This window comes from Cricetulus griseus (genome assembly GCF_003668045.3).
Source record: "Cricetulus griseus strain 17A/GY chromosome 1 unlocalized genomic scaffold, alternate assembly CriGri-PICRH-1.0 chr1_0, whole genome shotgun sequence".
NCBI classification, from domain to species: Eukaryota; Metazoa; Chordata; class Mammalia; order Rodentia; family Cricetidae; genus Cricetulus; species Cricetulus griseus.
Window position 1 is genome coordinate 186902123 of NW_023276806.1, and position 23321 is coordinate 186925443.

At 40.5% G+C, this 23321-nt stretch overlaps 1 protein-coding gene across 13 annotated transcripts in view; it reads right to left on the reverse strand.

Moving 5' to 3' along the window:
- Positions 1-23321, reverse strand: part of Adam22 (ADAM metallopeptidase domain 22) — a 206724-nt gene that overhangs the window by 95174 nt on the left and 88229 nt on the right. For all 13 annotated transcript variants that reach the window (XM_027391556.2, XM_027391555.2, XM_027391553.2 and 10 more), the window contains one exon: positions 21429-21495. In XM_027391556.2, coding sequence (XP_027247357.1) covers positions 21429-21495 — 67 coding nt within the window. The remainder of the gene's footprint in view (positions 1-21428; positions 21496-23321) is intronic.

Genomic DNA, 23321 nt, shown 5'->3' on the forward strand with positions numbered 1-23321 from the left:
TATAAACTTCAAAGTCACACCAATAGTTTTAATAGTCAGCCCACAAGATCTCAAAAGAAAAACACAACTCATTATAAGCAAGATGAGATGATAACACAAAAGGAAGTCACACAGCCTGAATAATAAAATGATGAAAAACCAAAGTAGGAAATCCACTGGAGCACAGCATCAGGGCCATGGCCATTTGTCCCCTGGATCCTCAAATGGAAATTCAGTTACTTTTCCAGCTTCTAAAGGGGCCAGAGTCACATTGGCAAAAAGCCTTTTCCGACTCCCTGCTCTTCCCATTTCCCCCTCCCTTCCTAGATGCTGTATTTTTTTAAATCTGTACTTTAATCTCCTCTTCTGCATTCCTGCTTTTATCTTATTTGATCAAGCAGAGCATGTCTCTTGCAGATTTGCATATGCCTGATGTATATTTATATTCCCAAGCATTCTTTTAAAGGGAGACATGCTTGCTTGTCAGTAAATTGGGCATCATAGCTACTTAAGATACCGCGCCAGGGGACACAGGGGATTCCATAACATAACAAAATAAAATACACTAAATCCCAATGTGCATGCATGTGTGTAAGGGGAGGGAGAAATAAAAGGAGGGGAAAAAGGAGGGGGAAATCGCATTTCCTGAGTGAGCAATGCTACAGTGTCCCCTGAGCTATGAATCTCATTCTTTGTTATGACTAATTCAAAAGCCAGATGTGTTGGTGGACTCTTGGAATCTCAGCACTTAGCAGTACAAAGGCATGAGGTTTGAAAGTTTCAAGCCAGCCTGAAGTATACAGAAAGGTCCAGTATAAAAAATGAGACAGAAAGAGAGGAATAGAGGGAGAGAAGGAAAGGAGGGAGAGAGGGGGTGAGAGAGAAGGAGGAAGGGAATTGCTTGGAATGAGGGTTTTTAAAAATATATTGTTTTTTGGTCCCAGGGACTGGACTTATGACTTTATTTGATGCTACATCCCTGGTCTGTACTAGTTTTATCTTTATTGATGAACCTGGGAACATGTAGCAATCATCCATCAAGGAGGGCTAATATCCAAAATATATAAAGAGCCCAAAATACTAGATATTAAGAAAACAAATAACTCAATTAATAAATGGAGTACAGATCTAAACATAGAATTCTCAACAGAAGAAACTCAAAAGGCTGATAAACACTTAAAGAAACGTTCAACATCCTTAGTCATCAGGGAAATGTAAATCAACACTTCTGTGGATTACATATTATACCCTTCAGAATGGCTAAAATCAATACAAAAAACCAGAGCACATGCTGGGAAGAAGCAGAGTAAGGGAATCCATTGCTGCTGGGAGTGCAAACTTGTGTAGCCACTATGGGAATGAGTGTGGCTGATTCCCAGGAAGATGGGCATTGATCTACCTAAAGATCCAGCTACACCACTCTTAAGCATATACCCAAAGGACACTCCATCCTACCACAGAGACACTTGCTCAAACATATTCATTGCTGCTCTGTTCACAAAGACAGAAACTGGAAACAACTTAGATATCCCTAAACAGATGAATGGAAAAAAATGTACATTCACATGTTGGGATGTTATTCAGCCATTAAAAAACTCATGACTGGGAAACCAGCACGAGACTGATCCAGACCCCATGAACGTGGGTGTCAGTGAGGAGACCTCAAAAATCTATAGGGCCCCTTGTAGTAGATCAGTACGTATCCCTAGCATAGGAATGGACTTTGAGAGCCCATTTCACATAGAGGGATACTCCCTGAGCCTAGATACACAGGGGTGAGCCTAGGTCTGACAGACTCAGAAGACCCCCTATGGAAGGCCTCACCCTCTCTGGGGAGCAGAAAGGGTGTGGATAGGTAGGATGTTAGTTGCGGGGGGGGGGGGGGCAAAGAAGGAGGGGAAGGAGAGGAACTGGAACTGACATGTAAAACAATCTTGTTTCTAATTCAAATAAAAAATTTAAAAAAAAAACTCATGAAATTTGTAGGTAAATGGATGAAACTAGAAAAAAATCGTCCTGAGAGAGGTAAACTAGACTCAGAAAGACAAATATGGTAGGCATCCACTTACAAGTGGATATTAGCTTTTAAGCTAATGATAACCAAGCTACATTCTGTAGTACCACAGAGGTCAGGTGATAAACTAAAGGACTAGAGGTGGACAAATAGCTCCCCCTAGGATGGAAACAGAATAGATAGTTATAGATGGATGTGGGGGGCTAGAGGGAGGATCAAGCGAAGAGGGGGCTACAAGAGGAGGGGAGGGAATACAGGGAGAAGCAAACAAAATGAAGAATCCTTTAAGGTGTGGTATGAAAACTTAACACAGGAGAAGCTTCTCAAAAAAATATAGATATGTGAAAGGAATCTAAATGAAACCACAAAATAATATGGAGACAGAGCCCCAACTGTACATTTCTTGTCACCAAATAAAGCTCCTAGTACCAGAACTGGTTGTGTGTACTTGGCCAAATGAATCCCATGATTATCCAAACAACCCAGACTATTGCCAAGATTATAAATTGCTTTCCACAAACTGACAGCAAAGCCACACTGCTAAAGACAACACCAACACAACTCACCGAACATAGGAAAGTCAAGCTGCTGCCTGCAGAGCTTTCACCCTATGCTCCAGCATCTTTGGTACAGAGCTTTCACCCCTAGGCTCTAGCATCTTTGGTACAGAGATTTCACCCCTATGTTCCAGCATCTTTGGTACAGAGCTTCACCCTAGGCTCCAGCATCTTTGGTACAGAGCTATCACCTTAGGCTCCAGCATCTTTGGTACAGAGCTTTCACCCTGGGCTCTAGCATCTTTGGTACAGAGCTATCACCTTAGGCTCCAGCATCTTTGGTACAGAGCTATCACCTTAGGCTCCAGCATCTTTGGTACAGAGCTTCACCCTAGGCTCCAGCATCTTTGGTACAGAGCTATCACCTTAGGCTCCAGCATCTTTGGTACAGAGCTTTCACCCTGGGCTCTAGCATCTTTGGTACAGAGCTTTCACCCCTATGTTCCAGCATCTTTGGTACAGTGCTTTCACCCCTAGGCTCCAGCATCTTTGGTACAGAGCTTTAACCCCTATGTTCCAGCATCTTTGGTACAGAGCTTTCACCCTAGGCTCCAGCATCTTTGGTACAGAGCTTTCACCCCTAGGCTCTAGCATCTTTGGTACAAAGCTTTCACCCCTAGGCTCTAGCATCTTTGGTACAGAGCTTTCACCCCTAGGCTCCAACATCTTTGGTACAGAACTTTCACCCCTATGTTCCAGCATCTTTGGTACAGAGCTTTCACCCTAGGCTCCAACATCTTTGGTACAGTGCTTTCACCTTAGGCTCCAGCATCTTTGGTACAGAGCTTTCACCCCTAGGCTCCAGCATCTTTGGTACAGGAAAGCACTCTGCAGTCTACCAAAGATTAGCATAAACACCAAGCCAGTCACAAAACCTTTGATCTACAATGGTATCCTGCATGCAAGATATCCTTGTGCAATGATGGCCAAAGCTTGTGGTACTTACCAATTAATATCTGATTTGACTTATGGCCCACTCTTCAAGAAGGAACTCATACATGACACTATTAGGGTGACCAAGAACCTGAGACTAGATAGCACAGGGACCTAAGGTAAAACCAGCATGCACTGGGCCTGCAGAAGTCTAAAACAGATGGGGTCCCAGAGCTAATGGGAGTAGACACATGCCCATCCTCAGCCCAGAAGCTATCTCAAATTGACAACAAATTGCAAATGAAAATGTATTTTTTTCTAAGTGAGTCTCACCAGGGAAATAAACTACTCTTACAGGTAGGCTGCATGCCTAGTGTGATGGCCAACAGAAAACGAACTCAGTGGCATCACTGGAGGTTCCCTGTCTCATAACATAAATGATACCAGGACTTTTTACCTTATTTTTAATTTTCATTTTATATAAATATGCAAATCCTTTGCATGAATATTATGATTTCCAGTTTAATTGTTTATGTAATTCCTCAGTGTGTAAATGAGTAGGTCTCTATGTATCTGTTTCATGTGCATTTGGGGGGCTCTTTTCTTTCTGTTTTTTTTCTTCTATTCCAATGGATTAGTTTTTGTTTTATCTTTTATATTTTATTTTACTATTGACCCTTAGAAGCTGTTTTGTTTTTTCCAGTGAGAGACAGAAAGGGGGTGTGGATCTTGAAGGAAGGAGAGGTGAGAAAACGCCAGTGAGTGGAGGGATGAGGAACTGTAACCAGGACATAGTGTGTAAGGGGGGGGGTATTTTCCACAAAAGGCAAAGAAAGAAAAGAAAAGAAGGAAGGAAAATATGCCAAAAATTAACGAGTTAAAAACAACCTGACCAAAAATAAAATTTTCCTAAAAAAATTCATGGATCCTATCAGAGAGAAAAACCTACATAGAAATATTACTGTAGCAAAATTTTCCACCCAAAAGAAACAGGCAGAAAGAACTAAGAAAACTACTGTGAGATGACCAAAAGTGATAAGGTAGGACTTAACACCACTAGGAGAGGATGAACAACACAAAACTAGGCTGAAAATTTCTTGAGCTCCTGCTTAAACAACAGTAAATGGCCCTCCAGGGACACAGCAAGCTTCACAACTGTTTTTATTGTTGTACAAGAGTCTTTCCTGCTACTGATTTCCCCTAGGTAATGTCAGTTATGGAAAATAAAGTATGAAGACTATGATTTGGTGGTTTCCAGCAGCTCCAGCTCATGAGTGTCCTAAGTGACCAATTGCTAAAGTCTTCTGAGATGCAGGGCATTTCCAGAAACGTGGACTCAGCCTATCTCCTGTATGAAGACTTGGGGACCTCCACTAGATATACTAATGGTTTCTATATTGCTTATAACGAAACAGAGACAAATCTCTTCTGTATTAGTTTCTTGGGTTGGCATAACAAATTATCAAAAACTGGGTAGGATCAAGACAACAGACATTTATTCTTCACATTCCTGGATCGAGTCTGAAGTGCTGACAGAACTGTGCTTCCCCTGGAGGCTCTGGGGGAAGGAATCTTTCTGGGTTTCTTCCTAACCCCCAGTGACTGCCAATACCTCACTGGTTTGGCTTAACCCTGGATCTCTTTCTGGGTCTTCACACCAAACTTTCCCTGAGTGTCTGTTTGAACTCCCTCTCTTCAAGAGTTCCAGTTGCTGAATCCAGTGTGGCTTCATGGAAGCCTGATGGCATCTGAAACATTCCTGTTTCCAGATAAAGTCATAACCACAGGTGCCAGGGGACATGAATGCTTGTGACTACTCTTCAATTTCTCACCTCTTTATAGACAAGCAAGTTTTTATAATCACAACTTTCAGGTATTTTCCTTCTACAAATTGGAGGTCTCTTCTGCAATACCACGAATCTAGTGTGATTAACCTACATCTTGAACATGTAGCCAGGTATTCTAGTGTCTTGTATCTTCACTTAGCAGTGCCTCCATCAGCAGGAGAGATGGTTCAGTGATGAAGAGCACTTAGTGCTTTTTCAGAGGACCTGAGTTTGCTTCCCAGTCTTCACACCAAGTGGCTCACAACTACTCATAACTCCAGTTGTCACCCTCAGGCCTCCCTAGACATGTGCACACAGGTGATGCACATAAACTCACATGGGCACACAAAACACATAATAAACAAAACTGACAAATCTTTGAAAAGAAAAACAATTTTCAATTATAGGCTGGGGAGATCGCTCAGCAGTTATTAGTGCTTGCTGCAAGGGCATAAGGACAGACGTTCAGATCCCAGAACCCGCATAAACACAGTGACTTCTGTGTTCAAGTAAAAGAGCCTGGATCAATGTCCAAGGCAAAAAGCAATTGATTAAGACACCTGAGTTCAATTCCTCTGAGTACGTGTGCAAATAACACATGTGCACACACACACACACACACACACACACACACACACACATACACTTGTACACATACACACTCACACACATATACATACACACATATACATACACACTCACACACATACACTTGTACACATACACATTCACACACATACATATACACATATACACTTACACACAGACACACATATACATTCACACATATACACACTTCCACACATACATACTTTCACACTGACATACACACTCACACATTCTCTCTTACACACTCACAGACATACACACATACATACTCTCACACTGACACACACACTCACAGTCTCTCTTACACACATACACATATTCTCATACATTCTCTTACACACTCACACGTGCACACTCACACACACTCTCATTTACACAATTTTCTTCCACACACACTCAGACATATATACATACTCACATATGCACATACTCTCACACATACTATCACACACACACATAATTCTCACACACATTCTCTCTCTCTGTCATACACACACACACACACACACACACACACACACACTCAGACACACACAATTCTCACATACTCACACACATAATGCACATTCTCTCTCTGTCTCTGTCTGTCTCTGTCTCTCTGTCTCTCTCTCTCTCTCTCTCTCTCTCTCTCTCTCTCTCTCACACACACACACACACACACACACCAAAGTGCTCATTCATTTTTACCAAATAATATGGGAAAGCAGATCTTCCATTGTTAAGTCAACCAGAGATTCTAAAGTTACTTATTTTTAACTACAGAGCAGTCAAGAGAAATTATTTTTCAGTTGTCAGGTAATCATCACACCCCCACAAAGATAACAAAAGTCTTACAAGGCTACTGAAAACTTTAGGTTCCGACAAAGAGCTCCTCTGTAATAAATTACTGTAATGCAGAGACGGTTCTCATCAGGTTCACTCAGATATGGTTCTAAATCGGGAGAATGGAAAATCAATGTGGGCTGCATGGCACTGACTACATAATTATAAACCCATGAAACTATAACTATTTCCAGGAAACTACTCTGTAATAGTATCATTTTTTATAAATAAGAAAATTTAAATGTGTTGCTATACATGGAGTTTTTAACATAAAAGATTCCTTGAAATGTGATACGCTACTGGACATTTAAATATGAACAATATCATGTAGATTGCAATAGCACAAAGAAATTAAATTTCAAACCAACAAATACATGATTGGAACTTTAAAAAATGCTAAATATATAAATTTTCAAAAATTAAAAGTTACTTCTAAAGTTATAAGTAATTTATGAGTCAACTAAAGCAGCATAAGTAATCTGATGTATGTAGCCAATATGCCAGGACACTGCTGGAGTTCATGTTAGCTGCACTTACTGGGGCATTCCTGTTATGGCAACACTCAAGGACTAAGCAGAGAGGCTCTCTTAAGCTCAGAAGTTCAAGACTTTCTCAAAAATGTTAGAGACAAAAAACAAGATAACATTTTACATAGTTAGACGCTGGGTGTTTACATCTAAAGAATTAAAGATGTAATTAAATTAAATGATGTTTGAACACACAGCAAAGCGAAGCGAGGGATCATGGCTGACCTGCTGTCTGTGTCATAAGCAGACTTAGGAACTGGCACCGAGAATGGGCGAATGCCACCACAGATGTGGCCAGAGATCTCTTCACACTGTTCCTTTGAAGCACACGGGCATCGGCAAACCTACAGCCTCGGATACTAACCCGTACAATCAGAAGCAGGGTCCACCTACCCCTAACAATATTAGAAGCGCTGGAGCTTCTCTGCTTCCAAACTACAGATCTGCCTGGGGGGGGAGGGGGGTCTCATCTGCGAACACTCCTGAAGACATTTTAAAGCTTTTACTTAGTGAGAAAGGCAGCGTACTATAATGTGGGGAACCTTGGAATCCTCAAGCCAGCACGCAGCGTTCCAGTGTCAGATGCAGACGTGTGCCCTGCTATAAAGATGGCCGGGGGAAGAGTAACAGAAGTGTGGATCCGTGTGCGTCCTCACCCCCTTCCTAGTCCGCTTACTGCATTCTCACGGTCCACTCTTCTGGTTTCTTTCTGTTCACTTGTTACCAGATCCCGCATCTAGGGCTCGGGAGGCCTTGAAACACACTCCGCCTACTTCCAGTAAACATCTGTTCCCATCTCACCTGCCAGATATTCATAATGCCAACTTCCGGAGTTCCTGTCCATTCATGAAGAGTGCTGTGGAGCTGAGGCACAGCCCAATGGGAGAGGATTTGCCTGTCACGCTCAAGGGGGATCCTGAACTTAATTTTCAGTACTGAAGAATTAAAGTATCTTTCCTGAGCCCCCAGCCAGATGGAGTCTACCACCGGCGCTCTCCCAGCAACAGACACTTCTTTATCACTTACTGGTTACATAAATTGCAGGAGCTGTGGGTATAATAGTTAAACAACATCTGTAGCTCCTTAGAGACAAGCTTCACAAGTGCAAGAATTGCATTAGTACTACACGCAGCTGTAGCTGTATGCATGACCCGCAGAAAATACTCTCTTCGTGTTTACTGAATGAACTAGGATTGCAAACAAATGGTATAGCTGAGAAATCTTTTGCTCTGCCATGAATTCCCTTGTGTGAGTCTTCTAGCCTCTAAAACACTACATCTGGGCTTTCAGGTTTCCTGTCAGAGTTATCAAGTCTAACTACTTGCATCCAATTCCTTTCTTACTCCATTGATGCAAGATTTCTGTGAACAGTATCAGCAGGACCCCCGATAAGCCACTATGTAAAATGTCTATAAACCTTAAACCACTCAATGCCTAGGGTCCTGATTCTCTGGTTTTTACTATGTGCTTTTATTTTTATAATAACACTCACTGGAAAGCAAGAATTTCTAATAGTGAACAAGAAAATAACTATATCTTGGAACAACACCAAGAGAATAATTGTGTGTGTGCTTGTGTGTGTGTGTGTGTGTGCGCGCGCGCGCTCGAGAGAGAGAGAGAGAGAGAGAGAGAGAGAGAGAGAGAGAGAGAGAGAAAGAGAGAGAGAGTGAGAGAGAGAGTTTCAAGCTGCTACAACAACTTCCTGTTTGATTATAATTACTCTAATAACAGTGCACTCTAATACAAAAAGAAATTGCCAAAATTAGATTTGAAATTAGAATGAAAAGGTTGGTTTCAGAATTGAAATAGAAAAGCTCTTTTACTATAATTACTTCTATACACAAAACACAATTAGTTAGTGCTACCTTGATGTTTTAAATATTTTTGGCTGAAAAAAATGTTCTAAAAGATAAGATCTTAAATATTATCTATCTCTATAGATAAAAACTTGAATATTAGTAAATGGCATAATTCTTTGAATACTTAATTGGGCAAACAAAAACATTACACTAGAAAGAAAATAAGAGGACTTCCTACTAAACAGCTTACAAAGCAAAGCTTGGGGACAGAACTCATGGGGACAGCAGCTGTCACTTCATTTTTCCATACTCCCAGCACTAGGATGCCTGATCTGTATCAACTGGTAATGGGCCAACAGATTTTCTGTAGGCTACAGAGTTCAGAGGACTCACAATCTCTGTAAAGTCATTAAGGCAGGTGATGCATTATACATCATGATGGAGCTAGAGCAACCTTTAGTCCAAAGGGAAAAGAAACTTACTTATTCCCCAAAGAATTTGTTTTCCTATAATTCAAAGAGAATCAAATCATGAACTCCAAGACCTTCCTGGACCACACTGATTGCAATATGGTAGAGGAGCATATGTTTGCGTAAGTCTGCCAGGGAGGAAATGCACAGCCCATCAAGCCCACAGAGGAGACGAGAAATGCACAAAGACAAGGTAGTGGACAAAAAATACAGTTAGCAGACAGGACTAGAACAGTTAATGCATGTGTGAGAACGGACCAAACATTTTCTCCGTTTGTTTATTAGATTTGTGTGGCTCCTTTGTGTGTTGAAAAGAAGGGAGAGGAAGGGGGCAGGGTGGACATTTTAACGACTTTGGCAAGGATATAATCAAACCTCCTCAAGTTTTTGGCAAGATGATGATATGTTTCAGCTTCATTACTCCTGCTCATAAAATTTCACATTTCCCCCAGATGCAGATAAACGTGTATGTAGGCACAAGATGGGCATGAGGATGGAGCATATGTTTGCCATGTGCACGGCAGAAACATATTTCAGACATAATGGCTTGGAAGCCAATATGTTCCCCTGTAGTGAACAATGCACAATTTAACTTCTATAGAGAATAAAGAGGAACTAAAAATAACTGCAAGAACAAATGGTTGAGAACATAGGTCACCCTTTGGAGGGCTTGGTCTTCTTTGAAAGACTGGAAATTTCCTATTGTAATAATTGAGATTCATCTGAACTAATTACACCTCCACATTGTGGCTTATTAAATACCACTGCCAAAGGAGATGTTACTGAAGTGTTGGAGTAAAAAGATTTAAATTTTAATTCCTCTGCTATTATGATTGTTCTCAGAGAGCCCTAGACTGTGGTGGAAAAGAACAAATTCTAGTACCTTCTTGACTCCAATATTCTTGGGCCAGTAAGTTCAACCCTCTGTGCCTCAGTTTCTTCACATGTATAATGAGGATAAGAGAGAAAAGATTGCTTAATACATATGTGAAATGAGTCCACTAGTGTCCAGTATATGGGAAATATCTGCTCTTGTTACTACTTCAACTCTGGTGTGTTTTTTTTTTTTTATCATTCCTCAGCCCCATTATCAGCATTAGTATCATATAGGTCAACATATATTCTTTTTGTCCCCTAGATTTTTATTTAAATTAGAAACAATCTTATGTAGCCCTGTATGATCATGCTGGCCCAAATCCACAGAGACCTCCTGGGAGCTGGGATTTAAGGCGTGCTCTGCCACACTCAGCCTACTCATCGAGCATTTTAATCCCATTGAAAACAAGGGTTTAATTTACAAATGAAAATGTGCTGCCAGTAGACTCACTACGGGATCACAGAGTGTATGTATTAGCTAGGAAAAGCCATTAACTCTCCCAAGCAACTAACATTAAACAACTGACCTCATACTTCCCATAAAATAAGAGTTAATTTGAAGTCTGAATTAGTAGAAAGCCAATTAAGGTAACTCTTCTTATCATACCATTATATAGTAATCATGAGCTAACAAAATCAGTGCCCCAAGATTCCAGAACACTGATCATCAAAATTGTTTAGTCCAGCTATACTTTTATTGAGGATTTAAAATATCTTTGGAAAATACCACAGATTTTGCACTAGTAACAGAGAAAACTGAGTTTTCCTTCTAACTCAATTCATTAATTCAAGCAAGAGTGTTTTAAAATGGGCATCAGTTCAAATCCACAGGAGGCAAAGGGCAAGGTTTCTGATGCTGGCCCCACCCGCAATTACAGAGTGATTTCTAAATATGAAGATACTGGAATTGAATACCACTATCTTCTATGAAGTTCAATTTGATTATTTATTAAATGGTCATAAGATTAACGCTATTTTACATCTTTACATTTGTCTTTTAGAAAATCTAAATCTCATTTTTGTTGTTGTTGTTGTTTTGGTTTTTTAAGACAGGGTTTCTTAGTGTAGCTTTGGAGCCTATTCTGTCACTCGCTCTGTAGACCAGGCTGGCCTTGAATTCACAGAGATCTGCCTACCTCTGCCTCCCGAGTGCTGGGATTAAAGGCGTGCAACACACACACACACACACACACACACACACACACACACACACACACACACACACACGCCTAAATCTCGTTTTTATAGAGGTTATCTTTCGGTTAGATACACACACATAAACACAATACTGGGTGTAGTGATGTATATCTACACCCTTACTTGAAAGATGAAGGCAGCCAGAGTAGACACTTAAGAACAGCCTAGGGTACCTACTGCGTTATGTGAGCCTCAGTTTCAAAACAACAAAAATACTCATGTAGCTCATGCTTGTAATCTCACTAATTGGGAAGCAGAGATGGTTGACTACTAAGCATTTGAGATGAGCTTGGGCTGCTCAGTGAGGTCCAGGTTACTATGAGCTACACAGTCAGAGCCTTGTCAGAATAAAGGGGGAGGAAGAACTTGATGGAGAGCAGGGAAGTGGCATGCATGGGAAGCATTGGAAGGAAGAAAGGAGAAAATGGTATGATTACAATTTAATAGGAACAATTAAAAAACCTTTTTAAAGGAAGCCAGGTGGTGGTATATCCCAGCACTTGGGAGGCAGAGGCAGGCGGATCTCTGAGTTTGAGGCCAGCTTGGTCTACAGAGCATGTTCCAGGACAGTCAAGGCTACACGCACAGAAAGAGAGAGGCCCTGTCTCAAAAAAAAAAAAAATGGGCAACAAAACAAGAACATCAACAACTTTTAAGGGAGAGGGAGTGTTAGAAGGGAACAGGGTAAGAGATTATGGCAGAGGGGTGTTTTGGAAACAATAACTAATAAAATGTTTTAAAAGCCATATGGAAACTTAATATTTTACCAGTTCCCTGAATATATATGTATTCATATGAATGATTTAGTTGAACTTATCCCACACAGGGGATAATGCATCTCTCAGAAACTACAGATTACCAAGTGAAAAGCCCTGTGACAAATGTGGTCTATCTCTCTGTAAGTTGTTGGTCAGAGCTGTCCCACACACTGCCCAAACAGCACAGGCTATTTCTACTGCCTTGGTTGCCCACAAGAACTTAACAGTAAGACCCTATTGCTGCAGCCATTTGGTCATAGGAGCCACATAGGTCGATTAGCCAAAAAGTCCTCAAAAGACTAACCCAGCTGTGAACCCTGTGAATTGCAGTAATAACTTGTATAGCAGCACATATGGGTGCAATAGGAGCATGGATGTTATTGGGTTAATCAACAACTTTCTCCTTGGATTAATGCCTGTTCCACAAAAGAACATGCATGCCTGTAACTCTTGCCAAGAACCCATAGCTGAGGAGTACACAGATGCCATGGATAAACTCACTATTATTTTGCTAAGTGGACACGGTATTCAACTGCTGTCTAAATTTTTATCTCTATGACCATAGAGTGGTGGAATGCTTAGTCCTTATCAGGAAATGTTCCCTATGCAGATGACTGTTGTTAAAATAAAAACTGATAAGCAATCAAAGTTTGGAGATTGAGTATCAGTGGAATTCTCAGCCACAAATGGGCTGTACTTGGCATTTTCTTTGAGCTGCCAACAAGGTCCCAAATAAAGACACAGAGACTTAGTATTAATTATGAATGCTTTGCCTTAGCTTAGGCTTGTCCCACTATCTCTTTTAACTTAGTATAACTCGTTTCTATTCATCTATGTTTTGCCTTGGGGTCTTTTACTTTTCTTTTATTCTGATGTCTTTCTTTCCTGCTTCCTCCATGTCTGTCTGGTCCCTGGTGTCTCTTTTTCTTTCTTCCCCTTCTCTGAAGCCTAAATTTCTCCTCCTACTTACTTTCCCTGCCTGGAAATTCCACCTATACCTCCTCCCTCATTACTGGCCCTTTATCTTTCTATTAGACAAATCAGGTAAAACAGCAACACATCTTTACATAATTAAACAAATGCAACACATCTTTGCATAGTTAAACAAATAGTCTGAAACAATGGCCATTAATCTCATGTCCCACACCCACCCAAAGCTCAGCTCAGGAATCATTGAAAAAGAGGGCACAGAAACACTGTAAGAGTCAGTGGAAGACCAAAATTAAACAGAGTCTCTGGATGACAGAACCACTGTAGTCATAAACTCACAGCAGCTGTGGTTGCCTGCACAAGACCTATACAAGATCAAGCCAGTTAACTTTCTAACAGAGGAGGGAGGGATTCAGCAGCCAACACCCATAACTATCAACAATTGATGACTTCTAAAGGGAAAATTGGTTTTCTTAAAGGGTGTGACCCCTGGCAGGTTGCTCATGCTCCATTTGATGGTCTCACAATCACTGAGTATATGAGCAGCAGAAATTTGACATGCACATAAAAAAAAGAGGGCACAAGTTGGGGGGTGGGTAAGAAAGTTGAGGGTGGATCTGGGAGGAGTTAGAAGGACAAGGAAAGGTGAATGCAACCAAAATACATTGTATGACATTATCAAAGAACAAATAAAATTATTGTAATACTTTTAAAAATGATGTCAGTAGTTAAGGAATAATAATTAAAGTATAATAGAATTAATTAAGCTGGGACTTGGTGGAGCTTGACTAAAATTCCAGAATTAGGAAGTAGAGGAAGGAGGGAAGATTATTAAAGGTTAATTTGGCCACATAGTAAGACCTGGGCTTAAAAAAAAATAAAATTAACAGCATAGTGGGACCTTTAATCCCAGTATTAAGTAGGCTGAAGCTGTCAGATCTCTAAGAATTTGAGGCCAGCTTTATCATTATAGTGAATTCTAGGCTAGCCGACGTACATACCTGTCTTAAAAAATAAGATAAAATAATAAAGTAAAATAAAATAAAAATAATAGAATGTAAAGTTAGTCTACTCACATATAATAATCACATGCTCAGCTATGACAAAGATGTATAAACAAATAAGGATGTATTAAACAAATACTTAAATCATCCAAATTTTATTAACTGGTTAACTTTAAGTAAGTCATGGCTGCTAACGTGACACCAGCTAACTATCTCAGCAATGGAGGAGAGGTTACTTTAAATGTCCTCCCCTGATGATGAGATTGATGAATGACTTATTTGCCATCCTATAGCCTTCATCCAGCAGCTGGTGGAAGTAGAAGCAGACACCCATAACTAATCACTGAACTGAACTGGAACTCAGATGCAGAGAAGGACCAGTGAAGAGCACAGAGGTCCAGACCAGGCTGGTGAAACCCACAGAAACAGCGGACCTGAACATCTGGGAACTCTTGCTCCCCAGCATGGGATGGATCCAGACCCCAGGAACATGGGTTTCTGTGAGGAAACCTCAGAAATCTATGGGACCTCCTGTGGAAGCCCAGTATTTATCCCTAGCATAGGTGTGGACTTTGGGAGCCCATTCCATATAGAGGAATACTCCCTGAGCCAAGACACATGGGGATGGGCCTAGGCCCTATCCCAAAGGATACAACAGACTCTGATGACACCCTATGGAAGGCCTCACCATCCAGGGAGAGCAGAAAAAACATGTGACAGATAAGGTTTTAGTTGAGGGAGAGGTAGGGGAGGATGGGTGGGAGAAGGGAACTGGGATTGTCATGCAAAACAATCCTGTTTCTAATTCAAATAAAAAAAAGTTGAAAAAAATAAAAAAAAGAATGGACTTGAGAAGAATGTTTTCTAAGTAACCTTATTCTAAAATTGTATTTATTTTTAGTACCCTAGTTTTGATCGATGTAAAAACCATACTGTGGTGATTTGAATGAGAATAGCCTCCTCAAATATGTGAAAGCTTGCTCCTAACTTGATGGTGAAATATTAGGAGGTATGACCTTGTTGGAGGAGGTATGTCATTGGGGAGTGTGCTTTGGGGTTTCAAAAGCCCATCCCACTCCCAGTTAGTCATCCAATCCCCCACTCTCTCTGTGGACCAGATGTGAGCTCTGAGCTACTGATCCAGCACCACGTCTGTCTGCCTGCTGTCATGCTTCCCACCATAATGGCCATGCACTGGCCCTCTGAAACTGTAAGCCAGCCCCCAATTAAACTTTCTTTTATAAGTTGTTTTGGCTGGTGTCTTTGCACAGCAATAGAAAGGTAATTGAGAAGCATACCATGACTGTATCAATATAATGTGAAGTTTTCTATCCTGGCAAACAGAACTTAGGCGGGGCATGTTAATATGCAAGTCCTGACTTGTATATCCAACCCCGAGCTTGCCTTCTCTCCTGAAGTAACGGTTCTGTTCTCAGAATTCAAGCTTAGTACTGACAGTGCTTAACCTAACTCTCCCAAAAAGTGCAGCCCCCCCCCAAAAAAAAAATGTAACCACAGAGTCTAACACATGGGAGCTGCACTTGCCAAATATTCCCATCATTGCTTTGCCTCCTGAAGTATTATCATCATTATTTACACTTTGCACACTTACACTCTGTTAAAGAATTTATGTGGCAGAGCTGGGGCTATAGCTCAGTTGGTTGACATTCCCACCAGCAAACCTTAAAATGCACGTTGCTGAATTCCTATCACTTGGATGGAGGCCTCCCTAACTCCGCACAGCCCAGGATTCAAGCTTAAGTAACAGCTTCTATAAATAGATCCATTTTTTGATTCCTTTCTAAAATCATCTCCCCAGCCCATATGACTCAGTGACTCTTAAGGTGACTAAGTAGTATCCGAGAGTCCCTGGGAAAGCTATGTTATTTAGAATTCACCATGTGGCTCAAATATAAGCTAAAGTTGTAATTAAGAGAGGTATCTTGGAAAAGGAGGGCTGCTGCTGAGTTCTTCTTTTAAAAAACCAGAATAATTAAATAGAAAATGGTTTAGTAAGCTAGGCATGGTGGTCAAACACACTGCAATTGCAGTCCTCAAGAGGATGTGCCAGGATAACTGAGTTCAAGGCCAGACTGAGCCACATAATAAAGCCTGAAATAGATGAGAGAAGAGAAAGGAAGAGAGGGGGAGAGAAAGGAGAAGAGAAGGGAGGAGGGAAAGGAGAGAAAGAGGAGGGGAGAGGAGAGGAAGTAGGGACAGAGAATAGTCTGGCATAAATCACTTGGCAACAGCATCTGCTGCTTGCATTGCATCTCAAAGGTGGCTTCCACAATCGAAGGTGCACTAAAAACGTACTTGAGAAAAAGACAAGGCTCTGCTTCCAATTTACAGCTGACACAATGGAGTGGATGGCTCTGCTCTAACACTTCATTAAAATTCACTGAACATCAAAGCCCAGTTTTCCTTTCCTACTTATGTGGCTTACTAATCTTGTTTTATAGAAGGAACTGTGACTCCTTAGGGTTAAAGAAGTTTTTAGAATCAATAAGGAAACTCAATGTTCAAGATGAGCAAAAGCAGATTGACTTCTGTGAGTTGTAGAATACTAGTTAACAATTCGTTACATTTGTTTATGCTGTGGAATATTTGTTATGATGCAAACATGTGTGGCATTCTTTTATGCTGCATTTGTTTAACTCCATAAAGCTATGTTATGTTACTTTGCCTGTCTAAAACATCTGATTGGTCTAATAAAGAGCAGAACAGCCAATAGCTAGGCGGGAGAAAGGATAGGTGGGGCTGGCAGGCCGGCAAAATAAATAGGAGAAATATGGAAAGAAAAGACTGAAAAGCAAGAAAAGGAGAAAAGGACTTGAGAGGCCAGCCACCCAGCTACACAACAAGCCACAGAGTAAGAAGTGAAGAAACAAATACAGAAATAAAGAAAGACAAAAGCTCAGAGACAAAGGTAGATGGGATAATTTAAGAAAAGCTGGCTACATAGAAGCCAAGCTAAGGCTGGGCATTCATAAGTAAGAATAAGCCTCCACGTGATTTTTTGGGGAGCTGAATGGCAGGCCCCAAAAGAGCCAGCTACATCTGTATTCATCTTCTCTGCTGTAACAAATATATTTATGAGATGTGCTAACTGTTTAATACCTGATTTTGTACTTCCTGAAATGCAAAAAAAAAACCCAAAAAACAATTCAAGTATTTTTTGTATTATTCAATTATATGAAACAATGTGAGTAAAATTTTAGTTGCATATAAAAGGATACATGAACTAAAGGTCCTGTCATTAAAAAAAAATAGAAATAATAGAATGCAGTCACTAACACTGACATCTTACGTCAACCACATTCTGTCACTAATGAAAACTGATTGTGCTTGACCTGAGAAAGAAGTCTACAACATTGTATCACACTATAGAATTATTTGTGAAGGTTGTTTGGTTTTGGTATTTTGTTTGTTTTTTGTTGTTGTTGTTGTTGTTTTTCAAATAAAACACCTCAAGATGTATGTCAAAAACACTATGCTTTCAGCACACTGGAAAGCACACTTCAATTACTTGAAGGTTGGAAATTGTGTTTCCTGGGAAGGGATCTTAGAGAAGGAGACAGAAGAAACCTTGAGTTCCATGGAGATCACAGGCAGTTTCTCTTGGTGCTGCTTAAAGTTCCTGTGGAATAAAAGTTAGGAAAATATCTGTTGCCCTTAAATCATCACATTTAATTTTTTTCTGAAAGATATCTTACAACTGTCCTTATAGTATCTTTTTTTTTTCCTGTTACTGACATATTTGTTAACAAAAATGAAAAGATTAGGGTAGGATTTTAAGGAAGAAAAAAATCTCTATTTAAGGAAGGAAGAAATGAGCTGGAAATCTGATTTAGGAAAATGAATGCAAAAGGAATTTAGTGGCATGTGTGCCTGAAGGAAATAGCTCATGGTGGGACAGCAAGATGGCTCCACAGATAAAGGCATTTGATGCTAAGACCTGAGTTCTGGGATCCCCAGGACCCCAGAAAGTGAAGTGAGAGAACTGACTCCTTCCTACAAGTCTTCTGACCGCCAAACATGCACACACGCATGCGCACACACACACACACTCTCTCAAGAAAACTTTCATAGCACTCACACTCTTGGAAAGGAAGGATGGATATAGGAAAACCCTGGCTTTCTCTTTGCTTCTGTGTCAACTTCCTATCTGTTTCCAGAAAGAAGGGCCATTTGAGTTTGCCTTAAAATATTTTTAATGAAATTACATTTCATCAGCACAAAAGGCTCCTCCAGTGTCACTATGACCTCTCTTGCCATTAAGTACTTTCTCTTCGGACACCTGCTCCCCATCACACAGCACTATCTTCAATCTTTTTATCCACTCCAGACTCTAACCTTGGCCCGAACTCCTTTGTATTCTTATCCATCTTCCCCCTGCCACTGAGAACCCAATTAAGACTCTGAAGCAATGATTTCTGGGGAAAATCAAATGTGCCCAAGTCAGCGAGTAGTAACCCATTAATTGCCAGCCTAAAATTAATACTCTCTCTACACATCTAACCTTACTGTTGAGAACGCTAACACAAAGGTGAGTCGGAATCATTATATTTGGAAATAACCTGAGCTATTAAAATAGATACTCATTGGCCATTGTTTTGGTTATTATCATCAGAAATAAAACAATTTAACAAAAATACTATCATAACTAATGATGCTAATGAATGGCCATGATCTTTCATTAGTGGTAGATAAATCTCATCTCCACAGCAATGCTTACTTGGCTTTTTGACCCTGAAGAAATCTGTCCCCTCACCCACTGGTAAAAGTTTCTGGTACATGAAAAGGATTTTCCATTCCTCACTTGGTATTTGAAAACTTGCTCCAAGGGAAAATGAGGTAGATGAGTCACCAGCATTGCCCTAAGGCGACTGACAATCCAGAAAAATTAAACAAAGTTAGTTTAACCCAAGCTGAGACCTACAGGGTCTTTGAGAAAATTACCACTTTATTTATGGATTAAAGGCAATAATGCATTAGTATTGTTAACTAGAACCCTCCAAAACCAATTCCATATGCACAAAAAAAGGACTAATAAAATCCACCTCAACTTTTCATGGTTCTCCTATTTTATGCAATAATCTGTCCAGTAGATGATCTCTAGATTGCTTGTTAGTGCATCTAGGCTCACATGGCAGCTGTGTCCGCTCTTTCTAAAGCAGGAAAGAAGCCATATTGATGATAACAGACCACTTTGAGGGTAGACCACATATAAGTGTGTGTACAACCAAATCATCAATGGTAAATGTTAGTTGGACCATTATTAGTGTTGAATACTGTGCCTATGTAACAGGAAATTTCAGTTGCCCAGAATACAACCAGATTCAGTTCAGTTCTAAGACCACCCCCTCAAAACAAACAAACAAACAAACAACAGAAACAATGATGACAACAACTTTAACTTAAAAACAGCAAACTGTATGATTTGGAATCTGTTGTCACTATGAATATCGAGCTGAACAATTTGGATAAACTTAGCTGGCCAACCAACCCCAGGAATCCTTCTTCTCATCTCTGCACTCCCCACCTGAGTGGGTAGCTCCTGCCTGGCTTCTCACACAGCTGCTGGTGAGGGACCAAAAATTCAAATTAATAAAAGTTTAAAAACTTAGGCCCTGAAAGGGAACGTCTAATGATAAAGGAAAGTTTAACTCCTTAAATCAGGAGTGCCATGACTGGTGCCTGATCCCCTGAACTCAGAGAAGGAGAGGTAACTGTTCACCACTCCTGTTAACATTCCCTTGCTAATTGCTGGTCATAAAGATCCCCAGCCTGGGGGATAACTGACAGACCCTGTGACTCTGTAACCCTGCAAGCCCATGCCCTGTCTTATCTCAGTCAAATGTATCTCCCTTAAATTCTATAGTTACTAACTCTGTATGACCTTAAGTAACCATGGAAATTCTGTAATTTGTCGCCTTCAACCTTATGATCTGCCCCTTTAAAAGCTTCTCTTTTTGGCTGAGTAGAATCTCATTTGCCCGCCATGCAGTGAGATCCTAGCTGGCCAGCTTGAAATAAAAAGAAACCTTTTGCTTTTGCATCAGAGTGTCGACTCCTTGGGTTAGTCTCTGGGCCCTGAGAACCTGGCACAACACTGGAGCCAGAACCCAGCCCCTCACAAGTGCAGGGTATACATTTTGCTGATTGTGCCCTCTCCCTAGCTCCTGAGCCATCTCCCTAGCTCCTGGAACTTAGCTTTTTTAAAATGAATCAAAATACATAAAAGTTAAAGATAAAAAATTTTGACTCATTGAAATAAAAATATTTATCTCTTTTGTATATAAAGACTTTTTATAACCTTGGAGGGGAAAGGTATAAAAACAGATATAAAAGAAAGTACTTTGAAATCAGGTTGTGAAAGATAAAACTGCATTCAATGAAACCTAAAATGCTCTAAAGGCCCTAAGTGATAATCTGTTAATCACTTAGGTGTATTTTATCACTTGGGTGGATTTTACTTGCTCTAAATATAAAATTATAATCAACTCTAAAATCTAGACTATGAGAAACTGCATAAGATAAACAATCTCATTTCTTCAACAAGTAAACTGAGGACAAAAAGATCAAATAAATTTTGAGACAATTTAAACCACAAACAGACAAAACCAAACTAAAGAGTCATGGCTTTAGTGATAAAACTATAAATCACAGCGCTGACGGTCGGCCTCACAGTGAGGATGGTCTTTACAAGGCTCTCTGCAGGAGGGAGCAGGCGGGGCTTGGGTGTGCAAAGCCACTGACTAAGCAGCTTGAACTGGATGGAAGTCATCGGTCCATGCATGGTTTTATGTATACCTCTTAGTATTACATTTTAAAGTATTTTTAAATTAAAATTATAATTTTAAAGATTTACCAAAGCAGCAATCACATCTTGATTTGGGGTGTGAATATGAATGTGAGAAGAGGAATACTAGTATTCCTCTTCTCACATTCATATTCACACCCCAAATCAAAAGCACTACACTTGACTTTCAAAAACAGAAGCTCTGACAAGTGAGCAGAGACCTTTAAGAGACTGACTTCTGGGCATTCTGTAAACCAGGTACAGTTTCCATTTAAGGAGTCCAGCTCCGTTGGCAGAATGCATGTCCAGCAAGCGCTAAGTCCTGGGTTGCAAACTCAGCATTTAAAAAGATTCCCCACAAAGAAAGGAAATGTTCACTTACTTTGCTTTCCACAGCCTTGCCTCCATGTTCAATGTGTCTCTCTACATAACCAGAGGACAGCAACTCACTACAACAACAGAAAAGAAATGGCAATTAAAGAGGATGCTGCAGCTGAAGACAACTCAGGAACAGAACAGGGGTTGCCAAGCATACTCCAGGCCCTGGGTTTGATCCCCAGGGCTTGGGGGGGGGGGAGATGGCTTTGAATATGCATCACATTTGAAAACGTGCGTCAAGTTCACACATACCTACTTTAACAATTCTTTGATTCAGATTTTTTAAACAAAATCAACACTTTATAGAGAGAAAGGAAGGAAGAAGGGAGGGAGGGACGGAGGGAGAAAAGGAGAGAGGGAGGAAGGATGGGTGGGAGGGAGGGAAGATGCTAGACAGCTAGTGTTCTACAAGGAGATAGACAAAACTGAGCTACCTCTACCACCTGTTATCTCATGGCAGAGCAGAGCCGATTCCCCCATCCAGCACTGGGGCGAGGAAACTATAGCAACACCATTATTTTTTTTTAAAGATACTTTAGTCTTGTTTGTTTGTTATTTTAACTCCAGCTTTCTATCAGAAAGTTAATTTGCTACCCATATCTTACCATATGTATCGTGTATGTTATTTTTTCTTACAAATTATAGTTTCTATCACACAGAGGAATGGAAAGGGGCTGTGAAGATGCCCCAGCAGGTAAAGACACTTGCTGCCAAGCCTGGCAACCTAACTTCAGTCCCTGGGACTCACACAGTGGACAGAGACAATCTCCCCCAAGTTGTCCTCTGACCGCCACATGCGCACAAACACCCAAGCACCACATCTACACACACACACACACACACACACACACACACACACACACACGTGCACACCTGCATACTCATAAAAGCAAAGAAATGGAAAATAAAACATTATCAACATTTTGAAGTTATTCTTTCTTAAAGGCTTCTAAATAACCTTCTTCTTCTATGATTGGATGTTCATCCAACTAGATATTCATTTATTTACTTTAGATAACATGTAGTGGTGTTTTACCAACATGCATGTCTCTGTATCACTCGCATGCAGTACACGGAGCTAGGAGAGAATGTAAGATACCATGGAACTGGAGTTAGAGATGGTTGCGACCCACGATGTGGGTGCTGGGAATTCAATCCAGGTCCTTTACAAGAGCAGCCAGTGGTCTCAACTGCTGCATCATCTTGCACAAGGAAACCTACCACTAAAGAAGCTTCCTAAAATGTCTGTATAAAATGAATTTAGAAGGGATTACATATAATGGGGGAGAGAATGACCCAAACAGACATCACATGCCACCACATAAAATCCCCAATACCAGGAGTGAGCTACAACTTTTTCAGTAGTTGTCAAAGAAGTCCATAAGCACCACTAAAAAATATCACAAACTATTGGCAATGCTATTGTTTGCCTCCACAACCTATTGCTGAAGACAGCACATATACATGCCATTGAGCATGAATAAATGGAGCTTGGACTTTACTAGAAGTTTCATCCCTTCTGACTAGCATTCAGTGCTGGAAGGTATTTGCACATGCTACAGAAGGAGAAAACAGTCATCAATCTCACCGGCAACAAACTCGGTTTTCTTGTTTGTTTGTTTGTTTGTTTGTTTTCCTCTCCCAGCAGCTATCAACTACTTACAGCTTCTTGGTTAGAAGGAGGACTCTATATCCCACTCTCAGTACTGGGATCTGGTTTGGCTAGAACTTGTATAGGTCTTGTGCATGCTATGGCAGTCTCTGTGAGTTCATATGTGCATCAGTCCTGTTGTGTCTGGAGAACACTGCTAGGTCATCCATTATTTCTGGCTCTTACAACCTTTTCACTTCTCTCTGACCCCTGAGCTTTGAGAGGAAGGGAGTGATAAAGACATCC